This window comes from Phyllobates terribilis, unplaced genomic scaffold (genome assembly GCF_046119375.1).
Source record: "Phyllobates terribilis strain yellow unplaced genomic scaffold, ASM4611937v1 Scaffold_2__4_contigs__length_985480577, whole genome shotgun sequence".
Classification (NCBI taxonomy): Eukaryota; Metazoa; Chordata; class Amphibia; order Anura; family Dendrobatidae; genus Phyllobates; species Phyllobates terribilis.
This window is the reverse complement of record NW_027362762.1, coordinates 193,523,272-193,541,700: the sequence shown is the minus strand read 5'-3', so window position 1 is coordinate 193,541,700 and position 18,429 is coordinate 193,523,272. Positions and strand designations below refer to the sequence as shown.

General features: G+C 47.4%; 1 protein-coding gene across 1 annotated transcript; it reads left to right on the top strand.

Moving 5' to 3' along the window:
- Window positions 1-11,110: 11,110 nt before the first annotated feature.
- On the top strand, window positions 11,111-15,990 carry UQCC3 (ubiquinol-cytochrome c reductase complex assembly factor 3). The gene is made up of 2 exons (XM_073663749.1): window positions 11,111-11,325; window positions 15,433-15,990. The coding sequence occupies exons 1-2, from the start codon at window positions 11,206-11,208 to the stop codon at window positions 15,562-15,564; spliced, it is 252 nt and encodes an 83-aa protein (XP_073519850.1). The 5' UTR covers window positions 11,111-11,205; the 3' UTR covers window positions 15,565-15,990.
- Window positions 15,991-18,429: the final 2,439 nt, after the last annotated feature.

The window sequence follows — 18,429 nt, the reverse complement described above, 5'->3', positions numbered from 1 at the left end:
TACCACCCTGGATGACCTGGTGTCGCTGGCTACCTGGATTGACATCTGGTTTCAAGAGAACACCAAAGAGACCACCCGTGAGAGAAGGTTTCCCCGCCTTGCTCCTACTTTCCAGAGACCTGTCTCCTCTTCTGTCACTCCCCGGGCGCACTCACCCGAGCCCATGCAGATCGACCAGACCAAGATGGTCAAATCTCGCCAAGAGTCACGCCGAGCCGAGGGGAGCTGCTTCTATTGTGGCAGTAAGGAGCACCTGATCCGTTCCTGCCCGGAGAGGCTGGGAAACTCCAGTGTCTAGGACCGCTCGGAGAGGTCGCCCTAGACAAAAGTAAGCCCTGTCCATCCCTGACTTTGTCTGTCTCTATCTCCTGGGGAGGTAACCGTCACTTTGAACTCGCCCACCTGGATTCTGGAGCCGCTGAAAACCTCATTTCCCAGTCCCTGGTTGAGAAATACCGAATTCCCACCAAGTCTCTGGCTGAACCATTGTCAGTCGCCTCCGTGGATGGAAGACTCCTTCCGGTGACCATCCTGCTCGTCACGGAACCCATAACCCTGCAGGTGAGAATGCTGCACTCTGAGGTAATCTCCTTCCATGTGCTACCCGGACTCTCCCACTCCCTATTGCTAGGCCTACCTTGGTTCCAGACACATGAACCCGTGTAGAACTGGCAATCCGGTGAAGTACTCCGGTGGGGGCCGGCCTGCCATAAGACCTGCCTGGTTCAGAGGTTTGTCCGGTTCATCCACCACCTACCCCAGCTAATTTACCCGGTCTTCCGGCTCCTTACTGGCCCTATGCTGACGTCTTCGGTAAAAAGGAAGCAGAGACATTGCCAACTCATAGGCCATATGGTTGCCCGATCGACCTAGTACCTGGCGCCACTCCACCCCGTGGGCGTATTTATCCGTTGTCTGCGGCTGAAACCCGGGCCATGTCTGAGTACATAGAGGAGAATCTGGCTAGGCGATTCATCCGGAAGTCTACTTCGCCGACTGGAGCCGGTTTCTTCTTTGTCAAAAAAAAGGATGGCTCGCTACGGCCCTGTATTGACTATAGAGGACTCAATCAGATCACGGTTAAAAATAAATACCCCCTGCCGCTCATCTCCGAGTTATTTGATCGCCTTAAAGGCGCCAGGATCTTTTCCAAGCTGGATCTACGTGGAGCGTATAACCTGGTCCGTATCCGTCAAGGAGACTAGTGGAAAACGGCATTTAATACCCGGGACGGACACTATGAGTACCGTGTGATGCCCTTCGGCCTCTGCAATGCTCCCACCGTCTTCCAAGAACTAGTCAAAGACATCTTCCGTGACCTTCTTTACTCCTGCGTGGTGGTATACCTGGACATCTTGGTCTTCTCTCCGGAACTTCCCACACACCGGAGGGATGTTCGTCAGGTCCTGCTTAGGCTCAGGCAGAACCACCTCTATGCTAAATACGAGAAGTGCCTTTTTGAGCAGACCTCTCTTCCATTCCTGGGCTATGTTATCTCCCAGACAGGCTTGCGTATGGATCCCGAGAAGCTCTCTGCTGTCCTAAAGTGGCCCCGTCCGGAGGGGTTGAATGCGATACAGCGATTCCTGGGCTTCGTTAATTACTATCGTCTCTTCATTCCACACTTCTCGTCTCGGACTGCTCCCATATCTGCGCTCACCCGTAAGGGAGCAAATCCCAAGGTATGGCCACCCGAAGCTGAGGAGGCCTTCCTTTCCCTGAAGCAAGCCTTCTCCTCTGCCCCTGTGCTGCACCGTCCGGACTGCAACAAACAGTTCGACCTGGAGGTTGATGCTTCCTCCTCTGGAGCCGAAGCGGTGCTCACCCAAAAGTCTTCATCCGGGAGAATGGTAACCTGCGGCTTTTTCTCCAAAATCTTCTCCTCCTCTAAGCGCAATTACTCCATAGGAGACCAAGAATTGCTAGCCGTCAAATTGGCGCAGGAGGAGTGGCGCTATCTGCTTGAAGGGGCTCTATACCCGGTGATCATCTACACAGATCACAAAAATCTGGCATATCTCCAAAATGCCCAGAGACTTAATCCACGTCAGGCCCTGTGGTCTTTGTTTTTTGCCCGCTTCGATTTCATCCTTCATTTCCGCCCGGCGGACAAGAATGTCAAAGCTGATGCCTTGTCCCGATCCTTCTTGTCCTCCGATCAAGAGGAGGAGCCTATGCACATTATCGACCCCTCCAAGGTGATGAATGTGGCCCCCTTGGATTTGACTCGTCTTCCATCCGGCAAGACGTTCGTAGCGGTTCCTGACCGTGAGAAGGTTCTTCGCTGGGGTCATTCTTCTAAACTAGCTGGCCATGCCGGCCAAAAGAAGACCTTCCAGCTCATTTCCCGGCATTACTGGTGGTCTACCCTGCGTAAGGATGTGGTAGACTTCGTCTCTGCCTGTTCATCTTGTGGCGGCAACAAAGTTCCCAGACACTTACAAGCCGGTCATCTCCTGCCACTTCCCATACCTGTTGCCCCGTGGCAACACATCGCTATGGACTTCATTACTGATCTCCCTGTTTCTGCCGGGTGTACTGTCATTTGGGTGGTCGCGGACCGCTTTTCTAAAATGGCCCACTTCATTCCCCTGCCTGGTCTCCCATCTGCACCTGAGCTGGCTAAGGACTTTATCCGCCATATCTTCTGTCTCCATGGCCTACCCCTCCACATCGTGTCGGATCGAGGGGTTCAGTTCACCTCACGCTTCTGGAGAGCCACATGTAAACTGCTGGATGTCACCCTGGATTTCTCCTCTGCTTACCACCCTCAGTCCAATGGTCAAGTGGAGCGGATCAATCAGATCCTTACCAGCTACCTCCGGCACTTTGTTAATGCCCACCATTCTAATTGGGTGGACCTCCTTCCTTGGGCCGAATTCTCTTATAATAACCACGAGAGCGAATCCTCCAAGTCCCCGTTCTTTATTGTCTATGGCCAACACCCCCGGATTCCCTTTCCCGTCTCTGCTTCTGTGGACAAACCTGCCGCGGAGTCTCTTGTCAGCGAGTTTTCTACCATTTGGGAGAGGAGAGTACTAGGTCCGCACTTCTTCAGTCCTCCGAGCGGATGAAGAGATATGCTGATAAGAGACGTCTGGATCTGCCTCAATTCCATCCGGGAGACAAGGTTTGGCTCTCCTCCAAACACGTGCGGCTCAAGATACCCTCCTACAAGTTAGGTTCTCGCTTCATCGGCCCTTTCGAAATCCTCAAGCTAATTAATCCAGTGGCCTACAAGTTAAAACTCCCGGCCACCTTACGGATTCCCAACTCCTTCCACGTATCTCTCCTCAAACCCTTTGTCTTTAACTCTTTTTCCAACAATGCAGGTACTTCCCCTGCTCCGGTTTCCGCTGAGGAAGTCTTTGAGGTAGAGTATTCTGGCCACTAAGAGGGTAAGAGGGAGAACTTTTTTTCTGGTGGATTGGAAGGGGTTTGGCCCTGAGGAGAGAACTTGGGAACCCAGGGAGAACATCCACGCCCCGCTTCTCCTTGAAAAATTCCTTTCTGGCCTAAAAAAGGGGGGGCGTAATTGGGGGGGTACTGTAGCATCGGCGTCTCTGCCTTCTTCCAGGCAGAGACGCCGTCCTTCTCACCTCCTCGCTCCCCTTCCCAGCCTGCTGTCGGCGCGCACGGCCCTGTAGCTTCGGCGTCTCTGCCTCCTGCCGGGCAGAGACGCAATCCCTCTCACCACGCTCCTCTTCTCAGCCTGCTGTCTGTGCGCGCAGTCCCCCGGGCACTGTGCTTAGGGCGCGCGCACGCTCCCCCCCCTCTTAAAGGGGCCGCGCGCGCCATCCTAAGGAGTCCCCGGCCAATAGCCGAGGGTCCTCCCATATATAGGGCACCTCCTCCAAAATGGAGGTGCCCGAGCAAAGTTGTTGCACAGTTTCTGATCTCTGCTTCAGCCCTCAGGTCCCGCTGCTAGCCTGACTACTCGTACTGTCTGCCAGCCTGTTATCTGCCCGTTACCTGCTGACCTGGAGCGCTCACCTGTTACCTGCCCTGTCTGCCAGTCCGCTCACCTGGGAGCATCCGCCTGTTACCTGCCCTGTCTGTCCGCTCACCTGGGAGCATCCGTCTGTTACATGCAGAGTCCGTCAGCCCGCTCACCTGGGAGCGCTCACCTGTTACCTGCTGTGTCTGTCATACCGCTCACCTGGGAGCACCCGTCTGTTACCTGCTGTGTCCGTCAGCCCGCTCACCTGGGAGCGCCCACCTGTTACCTGCCTTGTCGGTCTGCCCGCTCACCTGGGAGCGCCCGCCTGTTTCCTGCCAGCCTGCCTGGAGGCTCTGCCGTCACTTGCTGTGACCACCTGCCTGGTAAACCTAAAGACTACTACCTGCTCTGCTGTCACGTACCGTGACCACCTGTCAGCTACCAGAGACTTCTGCCTGATTGCCGTGTCCATCTGTCATACCGGTCAGTCCCTGCCATCTGACCCGTGGGAGCCACCTGCTCTCTTACAAGGTCGTCCCCAGAGTAGCACCTGGTCCCTCGGCCCGGATCCTCCCTGGTCACGGTGTCGTTTGCTGCCGTCCGACCAGGGTCGGTTCGGGTTGATACTTAGTCACGCCCCTCTGGGTTCCTCCTTGCACCTCGGCACAGAGGTTCCACCACCCGGACCCGTAACACACCTCCAAACTTCACTGTTGGTATGGTGTTTTTGGGGTTGATGTGCACTGCCTTTTGGCCACCAAACATGATGTGTATTATGGCATCCAAAGAGTTCTATTTTGGTCTCATGTGACCAGACTATATTCTCCCAGTATTTCACAGGCTCAAGTAAATGTTGTTGAGCAAACTTTAAATGCCCTTGAACATGCTCTTTGTTCAGCAATGGAGTCTTATGTGGTGAGTGTGTATATAGGCCATAGAGTTTGAGTGCATTACTTATAGTCGTCTTAGAAACAATTGTACCTGCTGATTCCAGGTATTTCTGTAGCTCTCCACAGGTGGTCCTTGACTCTTGGACAACTCTTCTGATAGTTCTTTTCAATTTTTCCAAAATCTTGCGAGGAGCACCTGGCCGTGGCCGGTTTACGGTGAAATAATGTTTTTCCAACTTCCGGATTATGGCTATAACAGTGATCACTGGAACCTTCAGTAGTTTAGAAATTCTTCTGTAAACAGTGCCATCAGTATGTTTTGCAACAATAAGGTTGCAAAGGTCTTGAAACAGCTCATTGCTTTTACACAATATGAGATGTTTCTTGTGTGGCTTCTTGGTAATGAGACACCTTTATGTAGGCCAGTGTTTCCCAAATCCTGTCCTCACGGACCCCAATGCATCGTGTTTTCTGGATCTCCTTAGTATTGCACAGGTGAGAGAACCTGTGGCAGTTTCTGATGCCTTAATAATAATTCTATCATCTGGGCAATACTAAGGAAATCCTGAAAACATGACGTGTGGGAGGCCGTGAGGACTAGAGTTTGGGAAACACTGATGTAGGCCATCAGTTGAACCAGATAATATTTTTCACTAAGTGCCAGGATTACTTTCTAATTACTGATAGCTTTCAGCTGGTGCATGACTTTCCATGGCTTTTTGCACCTCTCTTTCATGTGTTCAATATTTTTTTTCCTTATGTCATTTATCTTTATTAGACAGAACATAATTTATGGACATCTATGGTTTGATCTCATGCTTGCGAGTGTTGATTGCATGGGTTGTTACCGACACCTGGTGGGAATTTCATGTCAATAGCACCTTTAGAAATATATTTACTTAGAAAATTTGTTTAACACTTATTTCACCCACTGAATGTATGGATATATATACACTGCTCAAAAAAATAAAGGGAACACTCAAATAACACATCCTAGATCTGAATGAATGAATGAAATATTCTCATTGAATACTTTGTTCTGTACAAAGTTGAATGTGCTGACAACAAAATCACACACGAATCATCAATGGAAATCAAATTTATTAACCAATGGAGACCTGGATTTGGAGTCACCCCCAAAATTAAAGTGGAAAAACACTCTACAGGCTGATCCAACTTTGATGTAATGTCCTTAAAACAAGTCAAAATGAGGTTCAGTATTGTGTGTGGCCTCCACGTGCCTGTATGACCTCCCTACAATGCCTGGGCATGCTCCTGATGAGGTTGCGGATGGTCTCCTGTGGGATGTCCTCCCAGACCTTTTCTAAAGCATCCGCCAACTCCTGGACAGTCTGTGGTGCAACGTGACGTTGGTGGATGGAGAGAGACATGTTGTCCCAGATGTGCTCAATTGGATTCAGGTCTGGGGAACGGGCGGGCCAGTCCATAGCTTGAATGCCTTCATCTTGCAGGAACTGCTGACACACTACAGCCACATGAGGTCTGACATTGTCCTGCATTAGGAGGATCCCAGGGCCAACCGCACCAGCATATGGTCTCACAAGAGGTCTGAGGATTTCACCTCGGTACCTAATGGCAGTCAGGCTACCTCTGTCGAGCACATGGAGGACTGTGCGGCCCTCGAAAGAAATGCCACCCCACACCATTACTGATCCACTGCCAAACCGGTCATGCTGAAGGATGTTGCAGGCAGATCGCTCTCCACGGAGTCTCCAGACTCTGTCACATGTGCCCAGTGTGAACCTGCTTTCATCTGTGAAGAGCACAGGGTGCCAGTGGCGACTTTGCCAATCCGGGTGTTCTGTGGCATTTCTTTGGAGGGCCGCACAGCCCTCCATGTGCTCGACAGAGGTAGCCTGACTGCCATTAGGTACCGTGGTGAGATCCTCAGACCCCTTGTGAGACCATATGCTGGTGCGGTTGGCCCTGGGTTCCTCCTAATGCAGGACAATGTCAGACCTCATGTGGCTGGAGTGTGTCAGCAGTTCCTGCAAGATGAAGGCATTGAAGCTATGGACTGGCCCGCCCGTTCCCCACACCTGAATCCGATTGAGCACATCTGGGACATCATGTCTCGCTCCATCCACCAACGTCACGTTGCACCAGACTGTCCAGGAATTGGCGGATGCTTTAGACAAGGTCTGGGAGGAGATCCCACAGGAGACCATCCGCAACATCATCAGGAGCATGCCCAGGCGTTGTAGGAAGGTCATACAGGCACATGGAGGCCACACACAATACTGAGCCTCATTTTGACTTGTTTTAAGGACATTACATCAAAGTTGGATCAGCCTGTAGTGTGTTTTTCCATTTTAATTTTGGGGGTGACTCCAAATCCAGGCCGCCATTGTTTAATAAATTTGATTTCCATTGATGATTTTTGTGTGATTTTGTTGTCAGCACATTCAACTTTGTACAGAACAAAGTATTCAATGAGAATATTTCATTCATTCAGATCTAGGATGTGTTATTTGAGTGTTCCCTTTATTTTTTTGAGCAGTGTATATATATATATATATATATATACACACATACATATACAGTACAGACCAAAAGTTTGGACACACCTTCTCATTTAAAGATTTTTGTGTATTTTCTTGACTATGAAAATTGTACATTCACACTGAAAGCATCAAAACTATGAATTAACACATGTGGAATTATATACTTAACAAAAAAGTGTGAAACAACTGAAAATATGTCTTATATTCTAGGTTGTTCAAAGTAGCCACCTTTTGCTTTGATGACTGCTTTGCACACTCTTGGCATTCTCTTGATGAGCTTCAAGAGGTAGTCACCGGACTATAAATGTTTATTTCTTTGTTTGTATATGAGATTATACTGAGTATCATTTATTATTTTATAGTTCTGAGGAAGGCCATAATCGGCCGAAATATCTGTTTTGTTAACAAGTGGATATCTTGTATTAATAAATGTCATTTCTGCATTAATTTTTTGGAGTGCCAAATTTATCATTATATCGGAGTGGATTCCTATTTGAGCACCCTACTAGTGTGTGCCGCGGAGAATCTTTCTTTTATGTAAAAGTATTATGAAAAGAATATACACACTGGGTATACACTTAGATCATAAACCGGCGATTTGTGCAATAGTAGGAATAATTAAGGAAGACATAGTTAAATTTAAAAAATATAGGAGGAAAAGAAAATGCAATGCAAGGAGTTCATATGTTCTCCATGTGTTTGCACAGGTTTCCTCCCACACTCCAAAGACATACTGATAGGGAGTTTAGATTGTGAGCCCCAATGGGGACAGTGACCGAAAAGATATCCAAAGAAACAACATATAGTATAAAATACCTACCAAATAGCACAGGGCAGTCAAAAAAAGACCATATGGGAGATGAGATCCCTACATGTATGATTGGACATGCCTTGTTTGTAAAATGTATCATTTTGTATTATAATCTGCTAAAATATTGCAAAATTTGCATACAAATGTAAAACATATCACTCCAGGGGGATTGGAGTAGATTTTAGATTTTAAAATGTTGCAATTGATTAATATGCCAAAAACATCTTAAAAACCCCAAATCACGACTGAGGCTGAGTTCACACGATGCGTATTTCATGCGTTTCCGCGGCGTTTTTGCAGTTGCGTAAACGCCGCGGAAACGCATGAAAAACGCATGGTAGAAGGGAAGCAATGTTCCCCAATGGAAATCCGCATGTGCTGTGCCCATGATGCGGATTTTCCACAGCGTGAACGCTGCGGTCAAAAATCCGCAGCATGTCAATTAATTTTGCGGAAACGCGGCGATTTCGCCGCCATTGACTTGCATTAGAACGCGCCAATTCTGCAAGACTGCATCTGTACTTGCGCTATTGGCGCGTTCTAATATGCGGATGGTACCCGAGTGTGGAGGAGAGGAGAGTCTCATCCACACCCAGGTACCATTAAAAAAGCTGTAAAAAAAGAATAAAATAAAAAATAAATGTATTCTTACCTTCTGTCGGCCCGCACAGCGCTCCCGCTTGGTTCCCGGCACTTGCAGTGAGTTGTAGGACCTGCGCTGACGTCAGAGTCATGTGATGGGTCACGTGACGCTGACGTCGGCAGGTCTTTCAATTCAAAGTTGCCGGCAGCCGGGAACTTTGTAAAGCAGGACAGCGCGGGCCATCGGAGGTAAGTATATACACTCTCTCGGGTCACACTATATAAATCCATGCTGTTTGCATGGATTTATATAGTGTGACCTAGTTGTCAAGCACTTTCCAAGTGATGCTAAAATCGCCTGGAAAGCGCTTGTCAATCTGCATGCGGAAACGCATGTGAATCTGCATGTGGATCCACATGTATTCTGCAGGAAAAACGCATGCACAATCTGCATGCGTTTTTTCTGCCAGGGAGATGCAGAAATGATGCAGAAATTTTCTGCTTCATTTCTGCATCGTGTGCACATACCCTGACTGTGCTATCCAGGAAAGTAGCCAAGGCGCAGAACTTCCAGTGAGGCTATGTGCACACGATGCAGAAATGAAGCAGAAAATTTCTGCATCATTTCTGCATCTCCCTGGCAGAAAAAACGCATGCAGATTGTGCATGCGTTTTTCCTGCAGAATACATGCGGATCCACATGCAGATTCACATGCGTTTCCGCATGCAGATTGACAAGCGCTTTCCAGGCGATTTTAGCATCACTTGGAAAGTGCTTGACAACTAGGTCACACTGTATAAATCCATGCAAACAGCATGGATTTATATAGTGTGACCCGAGAGAGTGTATATACTTACCTCCGATGGCCCGCGCTGTCCTGCTCACTCCGTTCTCCCGGCTGCCGGCAACTTTGAATTGAAAGACCTGCCGACGTCAGCGTCACGTGACCCGTCACATGACTCTGACGTCACCGCAGGTCCTACAACTCACTGCAAGTGCCGGGAAGCAAGCAGGAGCGGTGCGCGGGCCGACAGATGGTAAGTATATATATATTTTTTATTTTATTCTTGTTTTTACAGCTTTTTTAATGGTACCTGGGTGTGGAGGAGAGTCTCCTTTCCTCCACACCCGGGTACCATCCGCACATTAGAACGCGCCAATAACGCAAGTACAAATGTAGTCTTGCGGAATTGGCGCGTTCTAATGCAAGTCAATGGCGGCGAAAACACCGCGTTTCCGCAAAATTAAATGACATGCTGAGGATTTTTGAGCGCGTTTACGCTGCGGAAAAATCCGCATCATGGGCACAGCACATGCGGATTTCCATTGGGGAACATTGCTTCCCTTCTACCATGCGTTTTTCATGCGTTTCCGCGGCGTTTACGCAACTGCAAAAACACCGCGGAAACGCATGAAATACGCATCGTGTGAACTCAGCCTAGTCTATACTATTCTGTTTCTCCATTAGTAAATTCCCCTTTCTGACACATTTGTGCAGATGATACATAATGTGGCCATCACAGATCTATTCACACAATGAATTTGTGGAGTGCTGATAAATTACCATGGCAACCAGGGCCCCAGTAACATCCCTAAGGTCTGTCATGGGTGTCCGAAAGGAGTCGTATTCTTATTGTTTACAAGTAACGGACCATAAAAAGAAACCTTTACTATATACGTAATTATATACTATAATTAATAATTCTGGAATCATCACAATGGTGACACCACTGGATCAAGGTATTATTTACACTATAAGGCACATGGCATAAAATATGATGGTGGAATTAATTTTTTTCCATATCACCCCCCCCCCCCCCAAAAAAAAAATTAATAAAAGTCAATCAAAAATTGCTGTTTATCCACAAGGCTGGGGTTACATGGTGACTCTGGCCACACATCGCTCTGCGCTGCTGTTACACATGGACACATTGTGGTCAGTGACTATGGCCAGGCACAACAGCCCCACTGGTGGCCACCTCCTTGTAGCAACACCTGCGGTCACCATGTGTAACAGCAGCACAGAGGATTGCTGGCAGCCAGGCCTGTGTCGTGCCTGCAGTCGCCGTGTAGCCACAGCCTAATGGGGCCATTGATAACAACCTCTCATTGTACAGAACAACAAGACTGCTGAGACATAATGACGGCCGGCACCTAATGGGTTACATGGGGCTGAGCCCTGTGTGTACCGAAGTGTCCTCTCTCGGTAACACAAACTGAGGCCCGGTCAGTGTCAGTCACAGCCCGGAGCAAACTGCAGGTCGTTACTTTCTGCATCCGTCTGTCCAGGAAGTCCCGCCCCTCACAGTGCACACGTGACACCTCATACGGCCACTGTGAGACTTAGTCCCGCCCCTCCTCGTCCGGTCAGCTGACCTCTGTTAGGCTCCTCCTCTATGTGCTAATGCTGTGACTTGGGTGTGGTTTCGGGATTAACGTCTTGCCGGTCACGTGTTATGTCGGTCGCGTACAAGCTGGTGGTGGGCTCCCTGGCGATCGCCGGCTGCACAGGGTTCGGCTGCTTACTGTGGTCCTTTATGGCTCCGAAGCAGGAGGAGTTACTAGAAATGCGGAGGGTAAGGAGCCGCAACCTACAGACCAGACCGAGAAGAGACCACCATACACTCCAAGAGCGGGTGCAAATATATCCTATTCTGAGGTCACAGGAGCCCAAACAGTAAGGGAGGTGGCCTGCAGATAGCAAGGAACCAGTAATGTCCCGGCTGTGTGTAACCATTGTGATCTGCACTGGCAACACATCACTGCTGCCTGGGTCTCCACAGCGCAAGGCCAGAATTGTCTCGATGCAGCAGGTCAGCATCTGCACTCATTAGGAGAGACCCCTCTGTCACGTGAGACCACCCCCCCCTCTGTCACGTGAGACCACCCCCCCCTCTGTCACGTGAGACCACCCCCCCCTCTGTCACGTGAGACCACCCCCCCTCTGTCACGTGAAACCACCCCCCCCCTCTGTCACGTGAGACCACCCCTCCTCTGTCACGTGAGACCACCCCTCCTCTGTCACGTGAGACCACCCCTCCTCTGTCACGTGAGACCACCCCTCCTCTGTCACGTGAGACCACCCCTCCCTCTGTCACGTGTGACCACCCCCCTCCCTCTGTCACGTGTGACCACCCCCCTCCCTCTGTCACGTGTGACCACCCCCCTCCCTCTGTCACGTGTGACCACCCCCCTCCCTCTGTCACGTGTGACCACCCCCCTCCCTCTGTCACGTGTGACCACTCCCCTCCCTCTGTCACGTGTGACCACTCCCCTCCCTCTGTCACGTGTGACCACCCCCCTCCCTCTGTCACGTGTGACCACCCCCCTCCCTCTGTCACGTGTGACCACCCCCCTCCCTCTGTCACGTGTGACCACCCCCCTCCCTCTGTCACGTGAGACCACCCCCCTCCCTCTGTCACGTGAGACCACCCCCCTCCCTCTGTCACGTGAGACCACCCCCGTCCTCAGACGGCCTAATGTGAGCATATACCTGAGGATTGTGGGGGTAATGACAAACCGATCTGGGTTATTCACCACCAGAATCTGGACACAGGGATAATCAGTGTTGGGCCATGTTCACACAAGTGTATTTCACAGTATGTGTATGGACCGCTATAGCCGGACCGACAGTCTCACATCACATGTGAAGTGAAGCTGTGAGTTCTGGTTGGGAGACCTGCCGTCTCCGGGCATTGTGTGCCATGTTCAGATCCTGAAGTTGGCCCTTGTGAACCCAGCGTTACTTTTGTACATCAGTGTTCGGTCAATGACAGTTTTCACCAGGGCTGTGGAGTCGGTAAGACAAACCTCCGACTCCTTAATTTCCATGACTCCGACTCCACGACTCCCTCATACATGGCTCATGTTTAAGTGATGAATTTACCGCAGCACAGATTCATCTCAGCTAAAAGTCTAGACCCTTAGATCAGGAATAGGACAGACATTTATAGGACATTTCATAACTTTCCCAAATTCTTCTGAAGAAATATTCCCCACAAACTGCATTGAACTACTGTACTCAATGTATTATATATTTTAGGAGTCAGGAGTTGGTCCATTTTACTCGGACTCCACAGCCCTGGTTTTCACCATCCGTTTCATAAATTTTTCTTGTATGCAAAAAAACAAACTGCTGGAGGTTTCACAATCTTCTTCTATCGGTCAGTAAGAAACTGCCAGCTGTAGGACGCAACCAGTGTGCTGTCAGTTTTTCAGACCCATTGACTTGTTTGGAGGACCTTTTTTTTTTTGGGTTAACACAAGAGGCTCACTTAGTTTTTGCATTTGTGCCTGTTTTTTGTGTAACTGTTGGTGTTTTGCGCCTTTTTTTTTTAAGTCTATTTTATGTGTTCGCCTGTTTTTGTTGTTTTTTAGCTCACCGCTGTGGGCGAGGCTTAAGTTTCCAGATGTTTTCGCCTGATTCATCATTCGCAACTTTTCAATTTTTTTTTTTAAAAATAACATTTTTGATTTGGTGCACATGATTCATGAATTTTGCCCACTATTGATGGATTTGATGCAAAAAAATCCCCACCAGTGAATACCAAAATATTAAAAAAAGAAAAGTCACTTAAACTTCAAATGATGATCAAGCACTCAGATCACAAATAAAACCAGATGTATGAACAGCCCCATAGACTATAATTGGTACAAGTCGTATGCATGAAAAATGGACGTCTGAAGGAGGCCTAAATAGGTTGTCTCACTAACAAAAATAAGTATTCCCTATTCTTCCCAGCGCTGGTGCCCTGTGCTGCTTCAATTACTGTGTTATGGCTATGGCGATGATAACACAACACTGGAGCTGCAGAGAAGAGCCGGTGTTGGCCCAAAAGTGGCTGATTATTAAAGTTGTGCTCAAAAGTTTACGTACCCAGGCATAATTTTCCTTTTTTGGCTTTGTTTCAGAGAATATGAATGATAACAAAAAAACTTTTTCTCTCTCCACTCATGGTTATTGGTTGGGTGAAGCCATTTATTGTCAAACTACTGTGTTTTCTCTTTTTAAATCTTAATGACAACCAAAAACATCCAAATGACCCTGATCAAAAGTTCACATACCCTGGTGATTTTGGCCTGATAACATGCACAGAATTTGTCACAAAAGGGTTTGAATGGCTACTAAAGGTAACATCCTCACCTGTGACCTGTTTGCTTGTAATCAGTGTGTGTGCATAAAAGCTGAGTGAGTTTCTGGGATCCAGCCAAACTCTTGCATCTTTCATCCAGCCACTGACGTTTCTGGATTGTGAGTCCTGGGGAAAGTAAAAGAATTGTCAACGGATGTACGGGAAAAGGTAGTTGAACTGTATAACACAGGAAAGGGATACAAAAAATATCCAAGGAACTGATAATGACAGTCAGCAGCGTTCAAACTGTGATTAACAAATGGAAAATCAGGGGCTCTGTAAAAACCAAACCACGGTCAGGTAGACCAACAAAAGTTTCGGCCACAACTGCCAAGAAAATTGTTTGGGATGCAAAGAAAAACCCACAAATAACAACAGCTGAAATTCAGGACTCTCTGAGAACTAGCGGTGTGGCTGTTTCAAGATGCACAATAAGGAGACACTTGAAGAAAAATGGGCTGCATGGTTGAGTCGCCAGAAGACAGCCATTACTGCGCAAATGCCACAAAGTATCTTGCCTACAATACGCCAAACAGCACAGAGACAAGCCTCAAAACTTCTGGAGCAAGGTAATTTGGAGTGATGAGACCAAAATTGAACTTTTTGGTCACAACCATAAACGTTACACTTGGAGAGAGGTCAACAAGGCCTATGATGATAGGAACACCATTCCTACTGTAAAGCGTCGAGGTGGATTGCTGATTTTTTGGGGATGTGTGAGTTACAAAGGCACCGGAAACTTGGTAAAAGTTGAAGGAAAGATGAATGCAGCACGTTATCAGCAAATACTGGAGGCAAATTTGAACTCATCAGCCCGGAAGCTGCACATGGGACATACTTGGACGTTCCAACATGACAACGATCCAAAACACAAGGTCAAGTCGACCTGTCATTGGCTACAGCAGAACAAAGTGAAGGTTCTGGAGTGGCCATCTCAGTCTCCTGACCTCAATATCATTGAGCCACTCTGGGGAGATCTCAAGCACGCAGTTCATGCTAGACAGCCCATGAATTTACAGGAACTGGAGGCTTTTTGCCAAGAATCATGGGCAACTTTACCATCTGAGAAAATAAAGAACCTCATCCACAACTACCACAAAAGACTTCAAGCTGTCATTGATGTTCGAGGAGGCAATACACTGTATTAAGAACTGGGGCATGTGAACTCTTGATCAGGGTCATTTGGATGTTTTTGGTTGCCATCAAGATTGAAAAAGAGAAAACACAGTAGTTTGACAATAAATGGCTTCACCCAACCAATAACCATTAATGGAGAAAAAGTTTTTTTGTTGTCATTCATATTCTCTGAAACAAGGCCAAGAGAGTAAAAATTCTCCCTGGGTATGTAAACTTTTGAGCACAACTGTATCTCTATTTTTTTGACTGTTGTCTGTATGGAGACAAATGAGGTGGGAAGAAACAACTTGTGCAGCTAGAATATTGCAGGTGGGATAGCATGGTATCTGCATTTACAGGAGTGCTACTATTTAAGCTACTGTGACGTCACAAATCTTGATTTTAAATTTTAACCTCATGGTATTAATGTTACAGAAGGCAACAAAGGAAAACCCAGCTATGATGGCGGAACTTCGTAGGCAAAACGAGATGGTGCTTAAAGTCCTTAAAGAAGCTGCAGAGACCAATGTGAACGTCGCCAGCAAACCTCAGTGGAACTCAAGATGATAGATTTCTGGCAAATACTACCTCTGCATTGCTGAGTTATGCGCCTTCAGGATTGTGTACGACTTCTGAGCTCCTTATTCCTGGGGTTTCAATTTGTCTATTGGGATTTCAGAAATCATACTGTAAACTAAGAGGCAATCCCAGTACTACACTGCCCCGTTCATGAGCCTGGCACTAAACAAGAAAATCCATGAAACGCCCTGTAAAGGTTTCAACTACTCGATATGGAGAGCTCCTTCCAGAAGTATAGAAGAGTGAGCAATCTCCAGTTTCCGGGAGCTCTTGGCATCCACTATTTTAACCATATCTGGTATCTTGGTGGATTTATTTTGCCATTGATGTTTGATTCACATCAGAAGCACTTTTTGATGCTGTCAAGAAGTGTACTATAGTATAATTTATGTAATAAAATGTACACAAACTAGGCACACGTTTGAGATTTCACTTTCTTATGGCATAATCTTTATTGTACAGAGAACTAGACAAGCCTGCCTACCTGTATGGCCGGAGCTGTGGGCGCCACTCACCTAGACTCCCTGATGATCATTTTTCAGTCCCATCACTTTCTAAGCAGTGTCCTCAGGATGTCGATATTTTATTTTTTATTTTTTTTTTATAATGAGAAGAAAAAAATACTCAATATATGCATAAAGACTAGGCATACATGAGGCTGTTGAGTTGGGGTCAGGAGACCTGATGACAAGTCTGTACATCATGGTGTGTACATGGACTGTTTCACGGATGTCTTAATTTGGCATTAAACTGTGATAATTAGTCATGCGCCCATCAGCATTCTCCGACCTTCATAGGATGGCCTGTGTGTGTGTGGGATTTCAAGCTCCCACTCAATCAATGACAGCTGATCTGTTGCTAAAAGTATGTGTCTTTTATAATTACTTGATTGCCCTTTGTCATGCCCTCCTGTCCTTCCACTCACTCCACTACATACAATCTATTACTGTCTTCCTAAAGGAATGTGCTGTTCCTACACAACAAAGGAAAAATAATCAGCGTAAAGGTCCATTTATATGGATCGACTGGTGGCACAATATGACCTTCAATCGGTAAACTCTTGGATTGGTAGTAGTTAAAAATCCTGCTTCCTCAGGGAGACTAAAGTAAATGAAGCACACTGAGCAATCTATACCAGATTACTAGGTACAAGTTAAATACCGTGGTTTTTGGCAGTACGAGACCTGTTTACACTGGATGATGCACCGCCGTAAATGTTGATGTATTGCACTGCTGAAAAAGTAATTTAACTCAATGAACAACCTTTTTGTTTCTCGGGTTTTCGGCAGCCTGTTCATACAGCAATATTATTGTGAAATTCTTTACAATGCTCATTCATGTAGCTCTGGCGTCCCTGCACACTCCCCTCCTACCCCGGCAGGGACGCTGACTTTACTCACTGCCATGGCTCCCCTCCCGCACTTCCTTCTCCTCCTCTTCCGGCTGCTGCCCTGGGTCTGCACACTGCTTGCAGATTCCCGGGTACTTTGCTTAGGGTGCGCATGCTCTCACTCTTAAAGGGGACAGCGCACGCCATCCTAAAGTGTCCCCAGCAAATAGCTGGGAGACATTTATTATTTAAGGCACTGCCACCTGATGGGAGGTGCCTGAGCAACGTTGTTAGTTTGTCCTCTGCTCGCTTGCTAGTTCTCAGGTCCCCAGTTTGTTAGTACCCGCTAGTGTCTGCCTGTACCAGCTTGTTCTTGCTTTGTTCCTGCCTGTCCTTGCTTGTTACTTCCAGTGTACCTGCCTGCATCATCCGTGCCATCTGTATACCAGCCGTACCCTCCTGCCTGTGCCCATTTGTATGCCAGCTGTACTTGCCTGTGCCAACCTGTATACCAGCCATACCTGCCTGTCTACCAGCCGTACCTGCCTACCAGTGCTAGACTGTATATAAGCTGACCCAGCCTTCACCTGCTAGTGCCTGCCTGTACCAGCTGAACTTTCCCTACTTGGCCGTTCCAGCTTCCTGTCCATTGTGGGTCAGCTGCCGTGCATCTGGGGTCAGTCCTGGTGTAGTGCCTAGTTATGGCCCTCCAGGCTCTCCTCTGATAGGGGCACAGTGGTTGCACGACTTCCGTTCCAATTCACTATTACCTTGCAGTGTAAATGCCCCTTTTAGTCCATGTTTGCCTTACAAAGAACTATCTAAATGGTGTTTATTCAACACTTCAAATTATTTCCCAAGTATGGCAGTATCCAGACATCTAATGAGCAGAGTGAGTGTAGACAGATAAATAATTATCAAACAAGACTGACTTAAGTTATTGTCAAACCATCAAATCAAAACCATTCACACTGTTTATCCTTACCAGCTGGCTTTTCTGGTTAGTAACATAGTCTTCCTTCAACCTTAAAAACTAAGTCCATCTAGTTCAACCCATAGCCTAACATGTTGATCTAGAGGAAGGCAAAAAAAAAACATGTGGCAAACACTAAGCTCCACATTGAGGAAAAAAATTCCTTCCTGACTCCACATACGGCAATCAGACTAGTTCCCTGGATCAACACCCTATCAAGGAATCTAGTATATATAACCTGTAATATTATACTTTTCAAGAAAGGCATCCAGGCCCTTCTTAAGTTTTATTAGTGAATCACTCATTACAACATCATGCGAAAGAGAGTTCCGTAGTCTCACTGCTCTTACAGTAAAGAATCCCCGTCTGTGATTGATTAAACCTTCTTTCCTCCAGACGTAGAAAATGCCCCCTTGTCCCCGTCTCAGGCCTCAGAGTAAAAAGATCAGTAGAAAGGTCTTTGTACTGTCCCCTCATATACTTGTACATTGTAATAAGATCACTCCTAAGCCTTCGTTTTTCCAAAGTAAATAACCCCAAGTGTAATAAC

What these genes read in the sequence shown, in the direction of transcription:
- UQCC3 (XM_073663749.1), top strand. Translation starts at nt 11,206, where the DNA reads ATGTCGGTCGCGTACAAGCTGGTGGTGGGCTCCCTGGCGATCGCCGGC. An exon ending in AGTTACTAGAAATGCGGAGG is followed by an intron (nt 11,326 to 15,432) that starts GTAAGGAGCCGC and finishes TTAATGTTACAG; the next exon opens with AAGGCAACAAAGGAAAACCC.